General features: G+C 42.5%; 1 protein-coding gene across 2 annotated transcripts; it reads right to left on the reverse strand.

Moving 5' to 3' along the window:
- Positions 1-17,286: 17,286 nt before the first annotated feature.
- Positions 17,287-24,815, reverse strand: LOC123061367 (serine/threonine-protein phosphatase 6 regulatory subunit 3). Of its 2 annotated transcripts, none has more exons than XM_044484444.1 (19): positions 24,513-24,815; positions 23,505-23,608; positions 22,711-22,797; positions 22,549-22,624; positions 22,373-22,447; positions 22,145-22,198; positions 21,838-21,897; positions 21,629-21,745; positions 21,272-21,366; positions 20,761-20,963; positions 20,516-20,613; positions 20,029-20,132; positions 19,789-19,954; positions 19,584-19,706; positions 19,402-19,484; positions 19,182-19,323; positions 19,015-19,044; positions 18,522-18,592; positions 17,287-18,430 (listed from the first exon to the last, which is right to left on the reverse strand). In XM_044484444.1, the coding sequence occupies exons 1-19, from the start codon at positions 24,549-24,551 to the stop codon at positions 17,731-17,733; spliced, it is 2,427 nt and encodes an 808-aa protein (XP_044340379.1). In that variant the 5' UTR covers positions 24,552-24,815; the 3' UTR covers positions 17,287-17,730. The 2 variants fall into 2 exon arrangements, with proteins under 2 accessions (XP_044340379.1, XP_044340378.1); XM_044484443.1 differs by having other exon boundaries at positions 17,287-18,433.
- Positions 24,816-25,131: the final 316 nt, after the last annotated feature.

The following is a 25,131-nucleotide window of genomic DNA, read 5'->3' on the forward strand; positions in this document are numbered from 1 at the left end:
CCCATGTATTTTTGGGGTACTGCTCAGGCTTCCAATATGTACCATCAGCATTAAGTTTCCTCTCAAAGGCAATACCCTCTTTCCTAGGGTTCCTATTGAGGATCTGCTTTTTAAGCACATCACAAAGAGTCTGATGCCCTTTGAGGCTTTTGTACATGCCTGTCATGTACAATTCATTCAGCCTTGCATCATCAGTGATACTAGCAGTGTCCTCAGATGAGGAATTAGTGATAGCAGAGGCATGTGAAGAATTTGAAACATTAGCAACATTTGAACATTCAGGTGAAGAATTAGAAAATTCACGTTCAATGCATTTCAAACAAGGAGGAACAAATTCTTCCTGAGAAGCGCTGATTTGTTGAGAAAGTAATGAATCGCGCTCCTTCTGAAGATCTTCATAACTCACTCTTAGCTTCTCAAGGTCTTGCTTTCTTTGAAGAAATTCATAAGAAAGCTTCTCATGATCAGATAAGAGAGTGTTATGATGACCTTGAAGATTGTCAAACCTAGTCTGAAGTCTCTGAAGATTTTCAGTCAAGGCTTCAGTGCGATCCATTTCTTATCATCACTTTTGTCTATCATGTTTTGAACCTTTTCAAAAGCCTGTTGTTGTTTTACAGCAATCTTAGGAAGTTTAGAATAGCTGGGCTTAAGGTTTTCATCAGATTCATTCTCACTTGATTCAGAGAGGTATATTTGAGTACCTTGGCACCCTTTGCCATGAAGCAATAGGTGGGAGCGTAGTCATCATCGCCTTCACCAGCCTTGTTGGTGAGGTCATTTTCTTTAGTGTTGAAGATAGACTTGCTGATGAATGCAGTAGCGAGAGCTAGGCTCGCCACTCCGGATTCGGAATCCTCAGATGTCTCCTCTTCCTCATTTTCTTCAGATTCAGCCTCAGGGTCCATTTCCTTGCCAATGAATGTCCTAGCCTTCTTGGAGCTGCTCTTCTTGTGATATGAAGACTTTGAGGATTTTGACGATGAAGATTTTGTGGATTTCTTATTTTTCTTCACATCATCAGAACTGTAATCCTTGTATTTCTTCTTCTTTGATTCCTTTTCCCACTGAGGACAATCTTGAATGTAATGTCCAGGTTTCTTGCATTTGTGATAGAGCCTCCTCTTGTAGTCACTGGATGAGGAATCATTGCTCCTTGAGGGTCTTCCAAGGCGACCACGTCTTGAGAACTTTTGGAACTTATTCACGAGCAGAGCTAGATCATGGCTTAGTTCTTCAGGATCACCAAGGCTGCTACCAGAGTCTTCATCTTCGGACTTAGATACTGCCTTGGCCTTCAGTGCACGTGATCTGCCATAGCTCGAACCATAGAGATCTCTTTTTTCAGCAAGTTGGAACTCATGAGTATTTAGCCTCTCGAGAATATCAGTGGGATCAAGTGACTTGTAATCAGCACATTCTTGTATCATCAATGCCAGAGTGTCAAATGAGGAATCAAGCGATCTCAGCAATTTCTTCACCACCTCATGGTCGGTGATGTCAGTGGCACCAAGTGCTTGAAGCTCATTTGAGATATCAGTGAGGCGATTGAAGGTTTGTTGAACATTTTCATTGTCAAGTCTTTTGAAGCGGTTGAAGAGATTGCGAAGAACATCAACTCAAGAGTCACGCTGTGTTGAGACTCCTTCATTCACCTTGGACAGTCTATCCCAGATAAGCTTAGCAGTTTCCAGAGCACTCACTCTTCCATACTGTCCTTTGCTCAGATGGCCACAGATGATATTCTTTGCTTGAGAATCGAGTTGCTTGAATCTCTTCACATCAGCAGCATTCAGAGAAGGTGTGACTAAGGGAACACCATTTTCCACAACATACCAGAGATCGTTATCAATTGCCTCAAGATGCATTCGCATCTTATTCTTCCAGTAGGGGTAGTCCGTCCCATCGAAGGTAGGACACCCAGCAGAGACCTTGATCATACCTGCGGTCGACATAACTAAAACTCCAGGCGGTTAAATCAAAATCACACAGAACAAGGGAGTACCTTGCTCTGATACCAATTGAAAGTGCGTTATATCGACTAGAGGGGGGGTGAATAGGCGATTTTTATGAAATTACTCGGGAATTTGTCGGTGAGGAAATTCCTTAGCGAAGAACTACTAGCAGCGGAATAAGTAGTCAAAAGTAAACATAGCAGAATACAAGCATAGTCATCATGATGAAATGAAGACAGGCACAGAGTACAGGAAGCGTAAGCACAGGATAACATAGGATGAAGATAAACAGACTGAAGAAATTGAACTGAGGAAATTGAGAAAGTCTTCACTCAAAGTCTTCAAACACAGATATGAACAAACACACAACACATTTATGAGGAAATGAAAGAGTTGAGGGAATAGAACCAGTGAGCTTGGTGAAGATAATGATTTGGTAGACCAGTTCCAACTGTTGTCTCAGTTGTACGTCTGGTTGGAGCGGCTGAGTATTTAAACTCGAGGACACACAGTCCCGGACACCCAGTCCTGAACACGCAGCTTAGGACACCAAGTCCTCACCGTATTCTCCTTGAGCTAAGGTCACACAGACCTCGCCCAATCACTCGTGGTAAGTCTTCAGGCGACTTCCAAACCTTCACAAACTTGGTCACTCGGCGATCCACAATTCCTCTTGGATGCTCTAGACCATGACGCCTAACCGTCTGGAAAAAGCACAGTCTTCAAAGGTAACAAGCGTCGGATCCACGCAGGATCAATCTCTTCAGTGATGCTCAATCACTTGGGGTTTGTAGGTGTTTGGGTTTGGGTTTTTCTTCACTTGATGATTTTCGCTCAAAGTCCTCGGAGGATGGGTTGCTCTCAAATGAGAAGTGTCAGTTTCTCTCGAAGCAGCCAACCAGCTAGTGGTTGTAGGGGGTGGCTATTTATAGCCTAGGGAGTAGCCCGGCATGATAAGACATAAATACCCTTCAATGATATGACTGTTAGGTGGATAGATATTTTGGGACAACTGGCGCGTAGCACAGCAACAGTCGGAATTTTGAGTAGCAAAATCCTCAGGGCTATCATGTTCCTCACTGTGTAGGCAATCCGCACTGGCGAATTCCTAACTCCTCAGTCAGAACAAATTCCTCATAGACCAGAAGAACTTCGTCTCTGTCAATGAAGAATATGATTGGACTGTATGAGATTTCCAATGGCTTCACTCGAAGGGATTGGTAGGTGTAGGATTTTGAGTTGAGCATCACATGGAAATTTTTCCTTAGTATTTCCTCGACCCCCTTTAACAGTACGGTGTTTCCTATGACTCAAGAAAGAGAAAAATGAAACTACGAAAACAAAAGTCTTCACGCTTCATGTTCCTCGAATGAATACCAAGTCTTCAAGGTCACACCCATTTCTTCACTTTCAAAGTCTTCAGAAAGTCTTCAGAAATCCAAAGTCTTCAGTCGAAGAACTTCATTTTTAGGGGTCAGCTTTCTCTGTAAATATCAAACTCCTCATAGACTTATAGACATGTGTACACTCACAAACGCATTAGTCCCTTAACCTATAAGTTTTAAATACACCAAAATCACTAAGGGGCACTAGATGCACTTACACAACACTAGAGCTATTGGCCTTGCCAACGAGCTCGGGTTTCACAAGAAGACCAGGCACATCAAGCGTCGCTTCAACTCCATTCATGAATATATTCAAGATGGAGACATAGATATTTGTAAAGTGCATACGGATCTGCATGTCATACATCCATTGACTAAACCTCTTCCACGAGCAAAACATGATCAACACCAGAACTCTATGGGTGTTCGATTCATCACAAAACTAGATTATTGACTCTAGTGCAAGTGGGAGACTGTTGGAAATATGCCCTAGAGGCAATAATAAAATGGTTATTATTATATTTCCTTATTCATGATAATTGTCTATTGTTCATGCTATAATTGTATTAACCGGAAACTGCAATACATGTGCGAATACATAGATCACAATATGTCCCTAGTGAACCTCTAATTGACTAGCTCGTTGATCAATAGATGGTTGTGGTTTCCTGACCATGGACATTGGATGTCGTTGATAACGGGATCACATCATTAGGAGAATGATGTGATTGACAAGACCCAATCCTAAGCATAGCACAAGATGGTGTAGTTCTTTTTCTAGAGCTTTTCTAATGTCAAGTATCATTTCTTTAGACCATGAGATTGTGCAACTCCTGGATACCATAGGAGTGCTTTTGGTGTATCAAACGTCACAACGTAACTGGGTGGCTATAAGGGTGCACTACAAGTATCTCCGAAAGTTTCTGTTGGGTTGGCACGAATCGAGACTGGGATTTGTCACTCTATATGACGGAGAGGCATCTCTGAGCCCACTCGGTAATGCATCATCATAATGAGCTCAATGTGACTAAGGATTTAGCCACGGGATCATGCGTTACGGAACGAGTAAAGAGACTTGCCGGTAACGAGATTGAACGATGAATGGGGATACCGATGATCGAATCTTGGGCAAGTAACATACCAATGGACAAAGGGAATTGTATACGGGGTTGATTGAATCCCCGACATCGTGGTTCATCCGATGAGATCATCGTGGAACATGTGGGAGCCAACATGGGTATCCAGATCCCACTGTTGGTTATTGGTCGGAGAGATGTCTCGGTCATGTCTGCATGGTTCCCGAACACGTAGGGTCTACACACTTAAGGTTCGGTGACGCTAGAGTTGTTATGGGAAATTATACGTGGTTACCGAAGGTTGTTCGGAGTCCCGGATGAGATCCCGGACATCATAAGGAGTTCCGGAATGGTCTGGAGGTGAAGATTTATATATGGGAAGTCCAGTTTCAATCGTTGGAATGGTTTCAGGGGTTATCGGTATTGTACCGGGACCATCGAAAGGTGTCCGGGGGTCCACCGGGTGGGGCCACCTGCCTGGAGGACTTAATGGGTTGAATATGGAAGGGAACCAGCCCCCTAGTGGGCTGGTGCGCCCCCCAAGGTCCCAAGGCGCCTAGGGTTGCAAACCCTAGGGGAGGGGGCGCCTCCCACCTTGTTGGGGGGCAAGTCTCCCCCCTCTTCCCTTCCCCTATAAATAGTGGGGGTGGTAGGGCAGCCACACCCCTTCCCAGGTGCAACCCCTCCCTCCTCCTACACCTCCTCCTCCTTCGTAGTGCTTGGCGAAGCCCTGCTGGAGAACCATGAGCTCCACCACCACCACGCCATCGTGTTGCCGGAGTTCTCCCTCAACTTCTCCTCTCCCCTTGCTGGATCAAGAAGGAGGAGACGTCTTCGGACTGTACGTGTGTTGAACGCGGAGGCGTCGTCCGTTCGGCGCTTGGATTGGATCTTCCATGATTTGAATCGCCGCGAGTACGACTCCATCAACCGCATTCTTGTAACGCTTCCGCTTAGCGATCTTCAAGGATATGAAGATGCACTCCCTCTCTCTCGTAGCTAGCATCTCCTAGATTGATCTTGGTGACACATAGTTTGAATTATTACTATGTTCCCCAACAACATTGGGGTAAGAACCGAGTAGTGGGTGTGGCTTTTGTTTATCTCTCCTTAGTAGAACATGAAAGGTGACAATTCTAGGGTATGGATGGGCAGTCAAGTCGTGCATTTACATGTTGAGACTCCGGTAACCAGTATTGCATGCATGTCGTGGCTAAAGATTGCAAGGCTGCAAGCCTCTAGGCCACGTGGGTTGGAGTTGTTGAAGACGATCCGACCAAAGAACGCCGAGCGGGTCGACCGTTGGCGACATCGGCGGGGCCATGAATCATGCCGAGAGGGTCAAACACCAACGTCATCCACAACACGTCGAGCAGATCAAAATTGTACCATGTGTTGTCCATCATAGTGAAGGAAATATGCCCTAGAGGCAATTATTTATTTCCTTATATCATGATAAATGTTTATTATTCATGCTAGAATTGTATTAACCGGAAACATAATACATGTGTGAATACATAGAACTAGTATGCCTCTACTTGACTAGCTCGTTGATCGAAGATGGTTATGTTTCCTAACCATAGACATGAGTTGTCATTTGATTAATGGGATCACATCATTAGGAGAATGATGTGATTGACTTGACCCATTCCGTTAGCTTAGCACTTGATCATTTAGTTTGTTGTTATTGCTTTCTTCATAACTTACACATGTTCCTATGACTATGAGATTATGCAACTCCCATTTACCGGAGGAACACTTTGTGTGCTACCAAATGTCACAACGTAACTGGGTGATTATAAAGGTGCTCTACAGGTGTCTCCGAAGGTACTTGTTGGGTTGGCGTATTTCGAGATTAGGATTTGTCACTCCGATTGTCGGAGAGGTATCTCTGGGCCCACTCGATAATGCACATCACTTAAGCCTTGCAAGCATTGCAACTAATGAGTTAGTTGCGGAATGATGTATTACGGAACGAGTAAAGAGACTTGCCGGTAACGAGATTGAACTAGGTATTGGAATACCGACGATCGAATCTCGGGCAAGTAACATTCCGATGACAAAGGGAACAATGTATGTTGTTATGCGGTTTGACCGATAAAAGATCTTCATAGAATATGTAGGAACCAATATGAGTATCCAAGTTCCGCTATTGGTTATTGACCGGAGACGTGTCTCGGTCATGTCTACATAGTTCTCGAACCCGTAGGGTCCGCACGCTTAAAGTTCGGTGACGATCGTAATTAGGTTTTTTGTGTTTTGATGTACCGAAGGTTGTTCGGAGTCCCGGATGTGATCACGAACATGACGAGGAGTCTTGAAATGGTCGATACATAAAGATTGATATATTGGAAGCCTATATTTGGATATCGGAATTGTTCCGGGTGAAATCAGGATTTTACTGGAGTACCGGGGGGTTACTGGAACCCCCCCCCCCCCGGGGGGGTTAATGGGCCTACATGGGCCCTAAGGGAGAAGAGGAGGGCCGGCCAGGGCAGGCCGCGCTCCCCTCCCCCCTAGTCCGAATAGGACAAGGAAGGGGGGGGCAGCGCCCCCCTTTCCTCTTTCCCCTTCCTCTTTCCTTCTCCAACAAGGCAAGAGGGGGGAGTCCTACTCCCGGTGGGAGTAGGACTCCTCCAGGCGCACCCCTAGGGGCCGGCCGCACCTTCCCCCTCCCTCCTTTATATACGGGGGCAAGGGGGCACCCCATGACACACAAGTTAATCTTCGTGATCGTTCCTTAGCCGTGTGTGGTGCCCCCTTTCACCATATTCCACCTCGGTCATATCGTAGCGGTGCTTAGGCGAAGCCCTGCGTCGGTAGAATATCATCACCGTCATCACGCCGTCGTGCTGACGAAACTCTCCCTCAACACTCGGCTGGATCGGAGCTCGAGGGACGTCACTGAGTTGAACGTGTCAGAACTCGGAGGTGTCGTACGTTCGGTACTTGGATCGGTCGGATCGGGAAGACGTACAACTACTTCCTCTACGTTGTGTCAACGCTTCCGTTGCCGGTCTACGAGGGTACGTAGACAACACTGTCCCCTCTCGTTGCTATGCATCACCATGATCTTGCGTGTGCGTAGGAAATTTTTTGAAATTACTACGTTCCCCAATAGTGGCATCCGAGCCAGGTTTTATGCGTTGATGTTATGCACGAGTAGAACACAAGTGAGTTGTGGGCGATATGAGTCATACTGCTTACCAGCATGTCATACTTTGGTTCGGCGGTATTGTTGGACGAAGCGGCCCGGACCGACATTACGCGTACGCTTACGCGAGACTGGTTTCACCGTCGTGCTTTGCACACAGGTGGCTGGCGGGTGTCAGTTTCTCCAACTTTAGTTGAACCGAGTGTGGCTACGCCCGGTCCTTGCGAAGGTTAAAACGGCACCAACTTGACAAACTATCATTGTGGTTTTGTTGCGTAGGTAAGAACGGTTCTTGCTAAGCCCGTAGCAGCCACGTAAAACTTGCAACAACAAAGTAGAGGACGTCTAACTTGTTTTTGCAGGGCATGTTGTGATGTGATATGGTCAAGACATGATGTTATATTTTATTGTATGAGATGATCATGTTTTGTAACCAAGTTATCGGCAACTGGCATGAGCCATATGGTTGTCGCTTTATTGTATGCAATGCAATCGTCGTGTAATGCTTTACTTTATCACTAAGCGGTAGCGATAATCGTTGAAGCATAAGATTGGCGAGACGACAACGATGCTACGATGGAGATCAAGGTGTCGCGCCGGTGACGATGGTGATCATGACGGTACTTCGGAGATGGAGATCACAAGTACAAGATGATGATGGCCATATCATATCACTTATATTGATTGCATGTGATGTTTATCTTTTATGCATCTTATCTTGCTTTAATTGGCGGTAGCATTATAAGATGATCTCTCATAAATTTCAAGATAAAAGTGTTCTCCCTGAGTATGCACCATTGCCAAAATTCATCGTGCCCATACACCACGTGATGATCGGGTGTGATAAGCTCTACGTCCATCTACAACGGGTGCAAGCCAGTTTTGCACACGGAGAATACTCAGGTTAAACTTGACGAGCCTAGCATATGCAGATATGGCCTCGGAACACTGAGACCGAAAGGTCGAGCGTGAATCATATAGTAGATATGATCAACATATTGGTGTTCACCATTGAAAGCTACTCCATTTCACGTGATGATCGGTTATGGTTTAGTTGATTTGGATCACGTGATCACTTAGAAGATTAGAGGGATGTCTTTCTAAGTGGGAGTTCTTAAGTAATATGATTAATTGAACTTAAATTTATCATGAACTTAGTACCTGATAGTATCTTGCTTGTCTATGTTTGATTGTAGATAGATGGCCCGTGCTGTTGTTCCGTTGAATTTTAATGCGTTCCTTGAGAAAGCAAAGTTGAAAGATGATGGTAGCAATTACACGAACTGGGTCCGTAACTTTAGGATTATTCTCATTGCTGGACAGAAGAATTACGTCCTGGAAGCACTGCTGGGTGCCAGGCCTACTGCTGGAGCAACACCAGATGTTATGAACGTCTGGCAGAGCAAAGTTGATGACTACTCGATAGTTCAGTGTGCCATGCTTTACGGCTTAGAATCGGGACTTCAACGATGTTTTGAACGTCATGGAGCATATGAGATGTTCCAGGAGTTGAAGTTACTATTTCAAGCAAATGCCCGGATTGAGAGATATGAAGTCTCCAATAAGTTCTATAGCTGCAAGATGGAGGAGAATAGTTCTTTCAGTGAACATATACTCAAAATGTCTGGGTATCATAATCACTTGACTCAACTAGGAGTTAATCTTCCTGTTGATAGTGTCATTGACAGAGTTCTTCAATCACTGCCACCAAGCTACAAGAGCTTCGTGATGAACTATAACATGCAAGGGATGGATAAGACGATTCCCGAGCTCTTCGCAATGCTAAAAGCTGCGGAGGTAGAAATCAAGAAGGAGCATCAAGTGTTGATGGTCAACAAGACCGCCAGTTTCAAGAAAAAGGGCAAAGGGAAGAAGGGGAACTTCAAGAAGAACAGCAAGCAAGTTGCTGCTCAGGAGAAGAAACCCAAATGTGGACCTAAGCCTGAAACTGAGTGCTTCTACTGCAAGCAGACTGGACACTGGAAGCGGAACTGCACCGAGTATTTGGCGGATAAGAAGGATGGCAAGGTGAACAAAGGTATATGTGATATACATGTTATTGATGTGTACCTTACTAGAGCTCGGAGTAGCACCTGGGTATTTGATACTGGTTTTGTTGCTAATATTTGCAACTCGAAACAGGGACTACGGATTAAGCGAACACTGGCAAAGGACGAGGTGACGATGCGCGTGGGAAATGGTTCCAAAGTCGATGTGATCGCGATCGGCACGCTACCTCTACATCTACCTTCAGGATTAGTATTAGACCTAAATAATTGTTATTTGGTGCCAGCGTTAAGCATGAACATTATATCTGGATCTTGTTTGATGCGAGACGGTTATTCATTTAAATCAGAGAATAATGGTTGTTCTATTTATATGAGTAATACCTTTTATGGTTATGCACCCTTGAAGAGTGGTCTATTTTTGATGAATCTCGATAGTAGTGATACACATATTCATAATGTTGAAGCCAAAAGATGCAGAGTTGATAATGATAGTGCAACTTATTTGTGGCACTGCCGTTTAGGTCATATCGGTGTAAAGCGCATGAAGAAACTCCGTACTGATGGACTTTTGGAATCACTTGATTATGAATCACTTGGTACTTGTGAACCGTGCCTCATGGGCAAGATGACTAAAACGACGTTCTCCGGTACTATGGAGAGAGCAACAGATTTGTTGGAAATCATACATACAGATGTATGTGGTCCGATGAATGTTGAGGCTCGTGGTGGATATCGTTATTTTCTCACCTTCACAGATGATTTAAGCAGATATGGGTATATCTACTTAATGAAGCATAAGTCTGAAACATTTGAAAAGTTCAAAGAATTTCAGAGTGAAGTTGAAAATCATCGTAACAAGAAAATAAAGTTTCTACGATCTGATCATGAAGGAGAATATTTGAGTTACGAGTTTGGTCTACATTTGAAACAATATGGAATAGTTTCGCAACTCACGCCACCCGGAACACCACAGCGTAATGGTGTGTCCGAACGTCGTAATCGTACTTTATTAGATATGGTGCGATCTATGATGTCTCTTACTGATTTACCGCTATTGTTTTGGGGTTATGCTTTAGAGACGGCTGCATTCATGTTAAATAGGGCACCATCGAAATCCGTTGAAATGACGCCTTATGAACTGTGGTTTGGAAAGAAACCAAAGTTGTCATTTCTAAAAGTTTGGGGTTGCGATGCTTATGTGAAAAAGCTTCAATCTAATAAGCTCGAACCCAAATAGGAGAAATGTGTCTTCATAGGATACCCAAAGGAGACTGTTGGGTACACCTTTTATCACAGATCCGAAGGCAAGACATTCGTTGCTAAGTTTTCTAGAGAAGGAGTTTCTCTCGAAAGAAGTGAATGGGAGGAAAGTAGAACTTGATGAGGTAACTGTACCTGCTCCCTTATTGGAAAGTAGTACAGCACAGAAACCAGTTTCTGTGACACCTATACCAATTAGTGAGGAAGCTAATGATAATGATCATGAAACTTCAGATCAAGTTACTACCGAACCTCGTAGATCAACCAGAGTAAGATCCGCACCAGAGTGGTATGGTAATCCTGTTCTGGAAGTCATGCTACTAGATCATGATGAACCTACGAACTATGAAGAAGCGATGGTGAGCCCAGATTTCGCAAAATGGCTAGAAGCCATGAAATCTGAGATGGGATCCATGTATGAGAACAAAGTGTGGAGTTTGGTTGACTTGCCCGTTGATCAGCAAGCAATTGAGAATAAATGGATCTTCAAGAAGAAGACTGACGCTGACGGTAATGTTACTGTCTACAAAGCTTGACTTGTTGCCAAAGGTTTTCAACAAGTTCAAGGGATTGACTACGATGAGACCTTCTCACCCATAGCGATGCTTAAGTCTGTCCGAATCATGTTAGCAATTGCCGCATTTTATGATTATGAAATTTGGTAGATGGATGTCAAAACTGCATTCCTGAATGGATTTCTGGAAGAAGAGTTGTATATGATGCAACCAGAAGGTTTTGTCGATCCAAAGGGAGCTAACAAAGTGTGCAAGCTCCAGCGATCCATTTATGGACTGGTGCAAGCCTCTCGGAGTTGGAATAAACGCTTTGATAGTGTGATCAAAGCATTTGGTTTTGTACAAACTTTTGGAGAAGCCTGTATTTACAAGAAAGTGAGTGGGAACTCTGTAGCATTTCTGATATGATATGTGGATGACATATTACTAATTGGGAATGATATAGAATTTCTGGATAGCATAAAGGGATACTTGAATAAGAGTTTTTCGAAAGACCTCAGTGAAGCTGCTTACATATTGGGCATTAAGATCTATAGAGATAAATCAAGATGCTTAATTGGACTTTCACAAAGCACATACCTTGACAAAGTTTTGGAGAAGTTCAAAATGGATCAAGCAAAGAAAGGGTTCTTGCCTGTGTTACAAGGTGTGAAGTTGAGTAAGACTCAATGCCCGACCACCGCAGAAGATAGAGAGAACATGAAAGATGTTCCCTATGATTCAGCCATAGGCTCTATCATGTATGCAATGTTGTGTACCAGACCTGATGTGTGCCTTGCTATAAGTCTAGCAGGGAGGTAACAAAGTAATCCAGGAGTGGATCACTGGACAGCGGTCAAGAACATCCTGAAGTACCTGAAAAGGACTAAGGATATGTTTCTCGTATATGGAGGTGACAAAGAGCTCATCGTAAATGGTTATGTTGATGCAAGCTTTGACACTGATCCGGACGATTCTAAATCGCAAACCGGATACGTGTTTATACTGAACGGTGGAGCAGTCAATTGGTGCAGTTCTAAACAAAGCGTCGTGGCGGGATCTACATGTGAAGCAGAGTACATAGCTGCTTCGGAAGTAGCAAATGAAGGAGTCTGGATGAAGGAGTTCATATCCGATCTAGGTGTCATACCTAGTGCATCGGGTCCAATGAAAATCTTTTGTGACAATACTGGTGCAATTGCCTTGGCGAAGGAATCCAGATTTCACAAGAGAACCAAGTACATCAAGAGACGCTTCAATTCCATTCTGGATTTAGTCCAAGTGGGAGACATAGAAATTTGCAAGATACATACGGATCTGAATGTTGCAGACCCGCTGACTAAGCCTCTTCCATGAGCAAAACATGATAAGCACCAAGGCTCCATGGGTGTTAGAATCATTACTATGTAATCTAGATTATTGACTCTAGTGCAAGTGGGAGACTGAAGGAAATATGCCCTAGAGGCAATTATTTATTTCCTTATATCATGATAAATGTTTATTATTCATGCTAGAATTGTATTAACCGGAAACATAATACATGTGTGAATACATAGACAAACAGAGTGTCACTAGTATGCCTCTACTTGACTAGCTCGTTGATCGAAGATGGTTATGTTTCCTAACCATAGACATGAGTTGTCATTTGATTAACGGGATCACATCATTAGGAGAATGATGTGATTGACTTGACCCATTCCGTTAGCTTAGCACTTCATCATTTAGTTTGTTGCTATTGCTTTCTTCATAACTTATACATGTTCCTATGACTATGAGATTATGCAACTCCCATTTACCGGAGGAACACTTTGTGTGCTACCAAACGTCACAACCTAACTGGGTGATTATAAAAGTGCTCTACAGGTGTCTCCGAAGGTACTTGTTGGGTTGGCGTATTTCGAGATTAGGATTTGTCACTCTGATTGTCGGAGAGGTATCTCTGGGCCCACTCGGTAATGCACATCACTTAAGCCTTGCAAGCATTGCAACTAATGAGTTAGTTGCGGAATGATGTATTATGGAACGAGTAAAGAGACTTGCCGGTAACGAGATTGAACTAGGTATTGGAATACCGATGATCGAATCTCGGGCAAGTAACATTTCGATGACAAAGGGAACAACGTATGTTGTTATGCGGTTTGACCGATAAAAGATCTTCGTAGAATATGTAGGAACCAATATGAGCATCCAGGTTCCGCTATTGGTTATTGACCGGAGACGTGTCTCGGTCATGTCTACATAGTTCTCGAACCCGTAGGGTCCGCACGCTTAAAGTTCGGTGACGATCGTAATTAGGTTTTTTATGTTTTGATGTACGGAAGGTTGTTCGGAGTCCTGGATGTGATCACGAACATGACGAGGAGTCTCGAAATGGTTGAGACATAAAGATTAATATATTGGAAGCCTATATTTGGATATCGGAATCATTCCGGGTGAAATCGGGATTTTAACAGAGTACCGGGGGGTTACCGGAACCCCCCCGGGGGTTAATGGGCCTACATGGGCCCTAAGGGAGAAGAGGAGGGCCGGCCATGGCAGGCCGCGCGCCCCCTCCTTCCTAGTCCGAATAGGACAAGGAAGGGGGGGCAGCGCCTCCCTTTCCTCTTTCCCCCTTCCCCTTTCCTTCTCCAACAAGGCAAGAGGGGGAGTCCTACTCCCGGTGGGAGTAGGACTCCTCCAGGCGCACCCCTAGGGGCCGGCCACACCTCCCCCCTCCCTCCTTTATATACGGGGGCAAGGGGGCACCCCATGACACACAAGTTGATCTTCGTGATCGTTCCTTAGCCGTGTGCGGTGCCCCCTTCCACCATATTCCACCTCGGTCATATCGTAGCGATGCTTAGGCGAAGCCCTGCATCGGTAGAACATCATCACCGTCATCACGCCATCATGTTGATGAAACTCTCCCTCGACACTCGGCTGGATCGGAGCTCGAGGGACGTCACCGAGTTGAACGTGTGCAGAACTCGGAGGTGTCGTACGTTCGGTACTTGGATCGGTCGGATCGGGAAGACGTACGACTACTTCCTCTACGTTGTGCCAACGCTTCCGTTGCCAGTCTACGAGGGTACGTAGACAACACTCTCCCCTCTCGTTGCTATGCATCACCATGATCTTGCATGTGCGTAGGAAATTTTTTGAAATTACTACGTTCCCCAACACGTAGCACATATGCCAATCCTTCCTACTCAAGTTAGGTCCCTCTTTGTAGCCCTAGTTCAAATTCCCTTGCTTCCTTCCTTGTATGTTCCTTCCAGCCCACACACACAATCATTGTTACTTCTTTTAGAACACAGCTAGTTGTTTCTTTCCTTGCAGCCTACACACACAATCCTTCCTACTCAAGTTAATTCTTTTCTTTTAGCCCACACATATGTCCCTCTTTGCAGCCCTAGAATTCATCTTCTTGCTTCCTTCCTTGGATGTTCCTTCCAGCCCACATACACACGATCCTTCGTAGTCAAGCCAATTCTTTCAGCCCACATGTCCCTCTTTGCATGGTGCAACACATCCACAATCCATCATTCTTTTCAACGGTTTGATCACCCTCTTGTCCGTTGTCACCTTTCTTTTTTCTAGCTTTCTTGTTGATATTACAACCAACTTTGTGGATCTATATAAACTGGTGGAAATCGTCTTAAAGAAACGAAATGGGATTGTTTCACATGAAATATCAATGCTTTACAGCCTATTGGACTGGAGATTATGTTTTTCGTATGTGGCTCGCGACCCAAAAAAAGGCCTAGCAATGATTATTTGATGGTCAAATAGGCCCATCGATTTGATTAAAAAAGGGCCATGCAAGTAACCTTTAATACTATTTAGAAATGCATCATGTCTATTCATGAACATGTGATAGCTCAGTTGGTTAACTTAGGTAAGTCCGACATGAGAGGTCATGGGTTCGAATCTACCCTCTGGCATATATTTTTTCCCATGATTTTAGGGCGTATCGGCGGGCTGCGGGTTGAATACCTAAAATAGCAAGGACTTCTATGCAAAATTGCTGACAGTGAACGAGCAAAGGCAATCTGTACTTTATTAGTAGGTATAAATATAGATGTTGTTATGGGCAAATATTATGTGGATTGTCGAAATACTCGTGTATAGTTATCAATTCTAAATCTAGATATTACCACAACCAACATTGTAACTACATCACTACTATCATGGTGATTGCAACCTTGCACACTAGACAAATTGTAGCATGGGCAGCTGATAATTGTGGTTGTCTCATATTGCTAACAATTGGACGGGCAATTGGGTAAGTACATAATCTCTATATTGAAATTGTAGCATGTGAAGACAGGTCACTATAGTTGTCTCATGTTGGTAATAATAGTATGGACAGTTGGTAACTATAGCTGTCTCGTGTTGTAACTATAGAGTTAGCAGCTAGTAACTACATAGTTAACATGTTGGTAACTGTAGCACGGGCTACTGGTAACTATAATTGTGTCATAATGGTCGAGAAAAGTTTTTGATGTCTATATTTGTCTACTATAGTTGTCTCATGTTTATAATTATAGCAAGAACAACTGGGTACTGCATAATCGCTATGTTGATAATTATAGCGTGGACAACTAGTAACTAATAGTTGTCTCGTGTTGATAACTACATCACAGGCACTATAATTGTATCATGTACGTAACTATAGAATTGACGGTTGGTGACTGCATAATTGGCATGAGGGTAACTATAGCATGAATAACTGGTAACTATGTGTCTTATATTGCTAACTATATCACGAATAATTGGGCAACTACATAATCGCTATGTTGGTAACTATTGTTGTTCGTTGGTAACTATATGACAGACAACTCATAATTATAGTTGTATCATGCTAGTAACTATATTGAGGATAGCTAACGATTGTAATTGTCTCATGTTGGCATAGGCAGCATGATAATTATATAATTGACATGTTAGTAATCGTAGTGTGGGCTGCTAGTAACTAAGTTACCCATGCTATAGTTATCACTAGGTGTGAGACACCCTCCCATTGATGGCAGCAATTGCGTCGTGCAGCAGTTGCGTCGTGCAAGATACCGCATTTGCCCTTCATTTTTTCTTCCACCACTGTTGTATCCTAAGTGGACCAAGCCCTCAGCGTGTCGTTCTCTTGTCGGTAAACCACCCATCATGTTAATGGTGCAATAAATAAACACATGAAAAGAAAACACTGAGATTTTTATTTGGGCTAAAAAAATCAAGGGAAAATAGCATTTATATTGTAGTAATAACAATGGGCCAAAATGTTAGTTTTCATCTACGGGTTGTTATCAGGTCATGCGTGGCTTCATGTAGGCTCAAATCCCCCGTCGCCAATATTTTATCTTACAAACCACTAATCCCACTTAGTCTTCACAATCAAAGTTATCTCTACGAGAACACAATATTAGATTTCATGTGTACGTGTCAACAGGAAAAAAAAACACCATTGAAGTTGTCGCATGGTAGACAATGACATCGAAGTTGCCACGTGATAACTTTGGTACAACACAATGACAACTTTAATAATTATGAGATGGCAACTTTGGAGCCCGAAACTTTTTACAAAGTCCTCAACAATACAAAGCTAATGGTGAAAATGTTTAAAGTCGACCAAGCAATTTAATCTACAAATCATTTTTTTTTTCACTAAGGTCACTTACATGCATGAATATGCTGCTCCACTCTGATTGAGCTTCTCACGTTAGAGGACATGAGCTAGCCTTATCATGAAATTAAGATCTTATGTAAAAATCATACATGGATTTTTACTAGTCCACCTAGTTCAACTAAATTTTGCAAACTGCTTTGGTAGTTCTCAGAACAACTAAGGGAATAGCTGGTCAAGAAAAGACATGTTTAACAAGCTGGATCTGAAACAATTTAAAGCAACAAGCAGAAATATTTTCATTAAAAAAATAGCATGCTCTATTTGAACTGAAGCACATCGAGTCAGAAAGAATTACAATAGCTAAACTAGAAATATACCATATGAAATATTATAGTTCCAAAGTTAACCTAATAATGAAACAAAAGACTAAAGTAGACAAAACAGTTGCCATCCAAAAAGAATTGTGCTTTCACATATCGCAAGACACGAGACTACCGCCAAATGACATTTCGCATCAACCAATTGTTCCCCATGAAACGGAGGGTAAATTTTGAAGCAAATTGACCAATTTCTGATGAAGTGTACGCGTGCAGTTAGACAATGGTGCCCATTTGTACAGTGATTGGCCACAATGGAAGGCAAAATAGTACACTTGCTTATTGTACAGCAGTTTGCTTCGAAGTTGCTTGTGGCTGATGAGCACTTGAAGCAAAGATGATTGCCTGTCTTCTGAGGGGTCTGACTAATAATTGCTCGTCAGCTATGCCATTTCAGTCCATGAGATAAGCTGCCACTTCACTCTTTTGCTTCTGCTGCGCCAGTTTTAGCTTCAACATCCACGGCAGATACTTCCTTGCTTGGTACCTCCACGACTGCATCAGCTTTCACTCCAACATCCCCGACTGCATCAGTTTCCACGACTGTATCAGTTTTCATTTCAGTATCCACGACTGCATCAGTCTTGGTCGGTACCTCCACATCTTCGTTACGGACAGCTTGCTCAGAAGATAATGCCGAGCCAGCCAAATCACTCCCATTGACATCAGGATCGGGTGAAGCTTCAGAGATAGGATTGTCCAAATCAGATGAGCCAGCTGGTTTATCAACTGTTCTCTCTGCCTGTGTCTCAGTAGCTGAGACTGAAGATTCAGCTGCTTCAGAGGCAGCTTCGTCTGTGCTAGCTTCAGTACCATGAAATGAAACATCCAGATGCCGCTCAGTACCTTCTGCACTTTCTAGTTGCTCATTCTCAGTGCTCAAATTTGTCTGTTTGGTACATTCTGCAGCATCTTCGGCCTCCTTAGCAGGACCATTTCCAAGACCCAAAGTTTCCATTTGATCCTCAGTGCCAATTGCTTCACCATCATCAGCTTCCTTGGTGTCTGGGGAAGCCTCCTCAGAGTTGGGTGAGGACGAAGGAACAGAGGCAGCTAAACGGTCATTGATACCTCTCTCTCCATCAAACGTGAACCAATTCGAATTTGTAAAGAGGGAACTGCTTTTAAACACACAATACATTGCCAATGAGTTACCTCCTACAAGAGAAGAAATCAAGTGCTGGAGTACAATTTAAGATAGCAAATTACCCGTCTGGATCATCTCCCAGACGCAGGGAAGATATTACAACCTCAGCTGATTCGTCATCAAAATAGACATCCTGAAAGGCAAATATAAGAGATTACTATACTCAAAAGAAAACAATATACTCCCTCCATTTCTAAATATAAGTCTTTTCAGAGATTTCAATACAAACTACATACGGATGTATGTAGACATATTTTAGTGTAGATTCACTCATTTTGCTTCGTATGTAGTCCCTTATTGGAATCTCTAAAAAGACTTATATTTAGGAATGGAGGGAGTACTTGTCGGTGCATTAATACATTCGTGGATAAACTAACCATAATGTTGTTTCCAAACAAACTTAAAACAACACGGCAGTTCATACTTTATAGTCGGCTTTTTCTACATACAGTTTATTGCAGTGAACATTTTTTTAGGAAAGCCTCGACATTTAATCGCAGTGAATGCTAGAATCGTGTGCAAATAACAAGAGAACAATAGGTTACTTAAATATACCTCATCATCACGTTCAAGTGACCCTTGTGCCTGCATTAATGATCAGCGTGTATTATTAACATGTCTGCACATAAAATGCAGCAGTAGAAACAATAGCAAGATGCAGGGAATGAATATTTTGATAGTAGCGAACCATAAAATCTAACAAAAGTAGCACATTGGTATACCTCTTCAATGTCATCATTGCTGTATATCCCATAGCGGAATGCCTGGCTCAAGTTATTGGCCAGAGCTGCAACATCATAATCCCTGTCTCGGAAGTCATCATCATCACTATCCCTACCACGGTCATGAAGCGAGGTTGGGCGTCTGCAGCATACAAGTCCAGCGATACTTAGAGAAAATGAAAGCAAGATATAGCATGCTAAACAAGGAAAGAAAACCTACCCACAAGCCCAATGATAAACATTCTCCACCTCATTTCGCCTGACCAGAACATCTGTCTGCCATTCAACCCACTCACTGTTACCCTACTCAAACATAAAATGCCAGGTCAAAATAAGGCATACAAAACTATAGAAAAATCACACTTACAAAGTATTGAGTGGATGCACAAATAGGAAAGATACCTGCAGGTGAGTCTGGATTGTGCTGTTACTATTTCCCAACTGAATGAGTTTATTGGCTATTCTTGTCATGTGACCAACATTCCCAATTTTTGAAGGGGTTTTCCCTTCAGACGGCACAGTAGGCTGCACACAAGAGGCAAAGCATGATGGGGCATTCTTGGTAGTATCAAGTCAAAGCTGTTATAGCATAATAAATATAACTTACCCCATTAGATTCTGTTGCCAAAGAAGAAAGCTTGTCGGCAGCAAGAATTTTACCAACAATGTCACATTCATTAAGAACATGTTCGACAAGTTCTGTTCTTTTACCCTCCAGGCAAGAAACAATTATATTCTCGACATGATGGTGCAAAAAGTTGTTATAAGGGTACCTGTGGTTTAACAAACATATGAGATAGCCCTTTAAACGATGATGAAGCAAAAGGAAATAATATATCCATCTTACTCAAAGAATAAGTCAATGGAGCGCTTTATTGCCGATTGGCTGATTAGCTCCTGTTCAGCAGTTTCACTGCCAACTGTCAGCAAAACAGAGATGAACTCCACAATCTGTAAAAAAAAGGGTATGTCCAGTTTAACACAAGCGAGCAGGAAATTACCAAGCCACTACAACATTGCCGAAATTTAAGAGCATGCAGTACTAAATAACACTAATACGTAATGTATGGCTCGGCAGAAAGAAATGATATACAAATAGCATTTGATCACACTAAGATCCAAGCATGCATGCATCTCGTCTACGTTTAAACCCCAGGTAACCACACCAAAATTAGAGTAGTAGGTCAGTCCAGACAACACTATGCACCTTTACAAAATACAAATAAAGTTAAAGACCATCTGGACAGGAAACAAAGAGCTCAAGGCTCAACAATAATCACTACAAGATTGAAATGACCAAATGGTCAACTGAAAGGATTTGCAACATCCAGTACCTTCAGTCGATGCTTCCCCAGAGGTGGGCGTAAACATCCATAAGTTGTAGGCAAAACATTTTCAGCAGCAGAGGTGTCCAATAAGTTCAGCAAATTACCTACAAAAGTATGTCAGCTATAACAATAAATCTCAAAACAAAATTAGATCTAGCAAACCATGACACACGGTGTAGTGTAGACAAGGTCTAGAATTGATTAAAGAAGGTTTTCCTAACAAAATCTTGCACAAAATACCCAACACTCACCTAGACTCTCGAGCATACCATCAACTGTCTCAGGACTGGCAGTGACCAATGCCCCATGGCTTACGTTGCTTCTGAATGCTTGATAGGAAGCTGATGCCAATCTTTTTGGGTCCAGTAAAGATATGCACACTGACAATGAATGAACCAGCACAGACTTGGGTCTTGATCCTTCAAGAGCATGGCAGAACAACCTCCCAACAAAACTGCAATTGCATAGAACAGAGCATAAATATTTCAGATCCAAAAAGGAAAACCAACAAGGAAACCTACTTGTAAATGTAGGGCTTTGTAACCATCTATGTAAAGCCTCTTAATATAAAATTAGTCATGGACTCTTTACAAGCATAAATTGGACATGGACTCTTTACAAGTAAAGGATTAGAAGAAATGCATGGATATTCTTTCTGTGCTTCTCACCACTACCAAAAAAAATGCACTTCCCTACTGAAAGGTTTTCCCCTTCCCAATAAAGATTAAAACTGTGACGGCAATAAAGTTCTAAGATTGAGACCTTGGACTGCATATCTTTGAAGCGAGAGATGGAGGTGCACATCGAGTCACAGCACAAAGAATTTCGGCAGCATTGGCATGCACTTCAGGAGAGTCCTGCTTGGCAATATTACAGTATGTCAAATTTCTGCTAGTAACATTTCAATTAAAGTTTTTCAGTGAGAAACTGAATATTGTTATTTAGGAGGCTTATGTTTATATAGGTAAAAAATATCTCAAGACAAAATGTTTCTCAAATGAAATGCTAGGTTTGTATGCAATTATGTCTCAGAAAATACAAGCAGATATATGCAAAGGCGACAAGGCAAGATAAACAAATAAATGCATTTCCCTAGTGCTATATATTTCCCCAACTCACCGATGAGCTAAATTTATCTGCGATCATTCCAAGAACATCTGTATTTTCTAACCACTGCATTGTATCAGCATAGTTTGAATATATGGTCTCATCAGCACCAATCAGGCGTATCAGCACCTGAAGAATTCCAGGGGCAGCAGCGTCAACCAACTGTAGCAGCCGAAACATCAATCCACTAAATGTAATAATAATTATCAATAACATCTTACCTCCATTACAGATGTGATGCCAATCAGGTCAACAAGTTGGACAACAATCTCTGGATGCTCCTATTAAAAAATGAGTGTGTTGTAATCCATTGAAATATTCAAGAATCAAGCTTGTCGGATGAAATTTGTGACCACAGAAGAAAATTGTTCGCGTGAAAGCTAGACCCAGCGCAAAATACTGTATTAGCTTTCCTTGATTAACCAAACCGCCCAAATATTCAAAGAAAGTACACTAAATGGACATATACCCCATAGTTTAAGTGCGAATTAATAAACTGTTCCTTGTTTATACAAGGGCAAGGAATACCTGAACATAATTCATTAGTGGGGCAGTCTTCCGCAGCATCAAACAAATTACCACCTACAACAAATAAGTAATCAAACAGACTTCAGCCTTGTAATAAATATGACAGCAACTACAAGATGAAATCTCAACATCAGATTAACAAAAGGCAAGACCAAGCCTCAGCAGGGAACTTCTACAACGAATTTATGCCATGATGCGGATATAAATAATCCAAATAAAATGAAATACCTTACTGAAGTAACCAGATAATAATGTGCTGTGTGGATGATCAGGTTTCACAAATGAGAAAAGCAAATCCATTAACTGTAATGCAGAAGATTAAGAGAGAGAAAATTAGCTAGAATGGTTGTAATGAAACATATCTGACAAAGATGTCAAAAGGACAAGAAAGCTTTTACTCTAACCTCTTCATCTTCTACTAGGGTCCTCAAAATGACATCGATTTCACAAGTAAATATCTCACAAGCAATGAAAGGGAACCTGCAAGGAATGGGTGAATTTATACAAAGGAGGAAACTCAACCCTTGACATATAAAGGTAATGAATATTAATGACCAATGGCATACTTGAAAGAGCGCTTTTTTTCAGCGTCATCCGGAACTTCTTCAACAACATAACGAAGCAATTGTTCCACCTGGGCCTTGTCACGCAGGCTACACAAAATATTTCAAGCATTATAGGCTGGGAAATACCAATAGCATAAGTTGAAGGAACACTGGATGCCATAACAGTCAAGAAACTGAAGGCCAACATAGGTATTTACTATATCACTCATTCACAACCAGATGATCTATACGAAAACTCAACGTGCCAATTTGGTTTGACAGTACAAAATACTAGTTTAATAACTTGTATTTGCTCAGAAGGCATCAGATTCACTTCTTTGCAGGTTAATATAGATAAAAACTAGGCATCTATTTGGAGAGGAAATGGAAAGTGGGAATAGAAACAGTTTACCCTCAAGATGAGCATACTCAGAAAATAGTGATCCTTGCTTGTAAACAAAAGAACTATATGAACCATCTATTTAGAAGAAATCACTACTGCCAGCATTAGTGCCAAAAACAAACTACAAATTCTGGGCAGATTTTCTTCCTATGATGGGATTAAAACAGCAACTATTAAGTGCAAAAACAATTGTACTTGTCTCATATATGTAGACTGGTTCATAATTTCCTTAACTTAATAAGCGACTGCGTTTCCTTTACAACGGTTACAGCTATCTCAAGAGAAAAGTATAAAATTCTTCTTTGTTACTCTACTAGTACACGGTATGAAAATGAATAGTAAGGTTATACAATAAATTAAACATGCCACGCATGTAAACCTCAAGCTAAAAACAGAAGCTCGAGGAAATTACAAATTTATGAGTCGGGTGTTCAGTGCTTTGCACTCTTGAATAATTTCATCCTCATCAAGAAGTTCTTCAAGTGTAAAATTTTCCTTGTCTAGGATTGTATCCACCTGAAACAATAATATATTAAGTTAGGTATAAGTTGATTCATAACCTTTGTTTCTACAATACTATGAAAATATATTAAGATATCATTGAGGATAAAAAATTATTTATATTGACCATGGAATAATATTATAATTATCATTATTATTCATGATTCATGTGGGCCATGAGATGGAATGATGGAGCCATTTAGTAAAATTATCAGACAATTCTGGTTACAGCTGAGTTTGGATGATTGAACACAAGATTTTTTTGAAGGCAACTGAACACAATATCAACGAATAGAATTGGAATTAGAAAGGCACTTCGTTTTGCTCAAACATGGTATTATCTCAGAAGAAAATCAGTAGAGGCCAAGTAACTCGTAAGAATGGAAAAAAGGGGAGGAACAGCTACACTGGCACACTGTTCCAGCCACAACACAGAAGTTCTTCATAAAACAGCGTAAGTACCCAACTCATATGAATCTTCAGTTTACGATGCTATTCAAATAGTATCACACATCAGATCAGGGATTCAGTTTTAGAAACACAGCAGCTTTGCCATATGCATCCCCGTTTACACAACGATCCGAGTCATTCCCAGGGCTAACTTGCATGCAAAACATAACCAAATCCGAACCCAAGGCATTTACTCCATCCCTGCAACCCGACCCAATCACGAGAACAGCACATGCACGAGCTCGCCAATGCAAAATCACACAACTCGCAGTCACAGCGCACCCGGGAACAAAATAAGAGCAAGCGAGCATTACAACCCACAAACAAGTGCCGCACCCAATCCACAGTGTCAATCTAAACAAACGGGTCCACGACCAAGCTCGCAGCCACCGCAGCACATATGGACGGGCGAACGAACCAATCTGAGAGAGCGGAGGGGGATTGGGGGAGCTACGAGCAGGGAACTCACGGGCGAGGCCGCGGAGAGACCGGTCATGCGCCAGAACATGGTGGCGGCGGCGGTGGATCTAGGGTTTCCGACCCCGGGGAGCGCGAGTCCGCGGCCGAATCCGCGCGAATCCGGGCGGCGGCGGCCGGATTGGGCGGCCGGGGGAGGAGGGTGGATCGGGAGAGGGGCGAGCGGATCGAATTGGGATCGCGGGGGGTGGGAGGCGCACGAGAGGAGGAAAAAACAGCACGCTTTTCTATTTGGGCTTTCCTTGGGTTTGATTTGGCTTGGAGATGGGGGATTGGAGCTGAGGGGCGCTGTTACTTTTGGCGACGAGCGCAGATGGCGATGGGTCGAATTATTTGCTCACTTGTGTTGTTAAAATAAAAAAGAAATAGGAAAATCTGAACCATGGACTCGTTTCAAAACTGATCTATATAGTGGTAATGGTTCAACCTTCACTTCCCCGTGCGTGACGATTTCACCCACGATTTGAACTCCTCGCATACTAATGAAGAAATAAGCGAGAAAACAACCGCTCCATCGTCTCCATCTTTGACTCCCCTTCTCCACCGGCCACACGCTCCGACCCTCATTTTTGTTTCTTCCCTCTTGTGGGCGATCTTTTCTTGCTCCTCCG

Source organism: Triticum aestivum, chromosome 3A (assembly GCF_018294505.1).
Source record: "Triticum aestivum cultivar Chinese Spring chromosome 3A, IWGSC CS RefSeq v2.1, whole genome shotgun sequence".
Lineage (NCBI taxonomy): Eukaryota > Viridiplantae > Streptophyta > Magnoliopsida > Poales > Poaceae > Triticum > Triticum aestivum.

Bases quoted from the DNA above. Each gene is read 5' to 3' on its own strand.
- LOC123061367 (XM_044484443.1), bottom strand. From the start codon at position 24,551: ATGTTCTGGCGCATGACCGGTCTCTCCGCGGCCTCGCCC. The intron at 23,609-24,512 runs GTGAGTTCCCTG...TTATTGTTTCAG, and splicing joins GTCTCTCCGCGGCCTCGCCC to GTGGATACAATCCTAGACAA. The intron at 19,955-20,028 runs GTAAGATGGATA...GTTAAACCACAG, and splicing joins TCCATTGACTTATTCTTTGA to GTACCCTTATAACAACTTTT.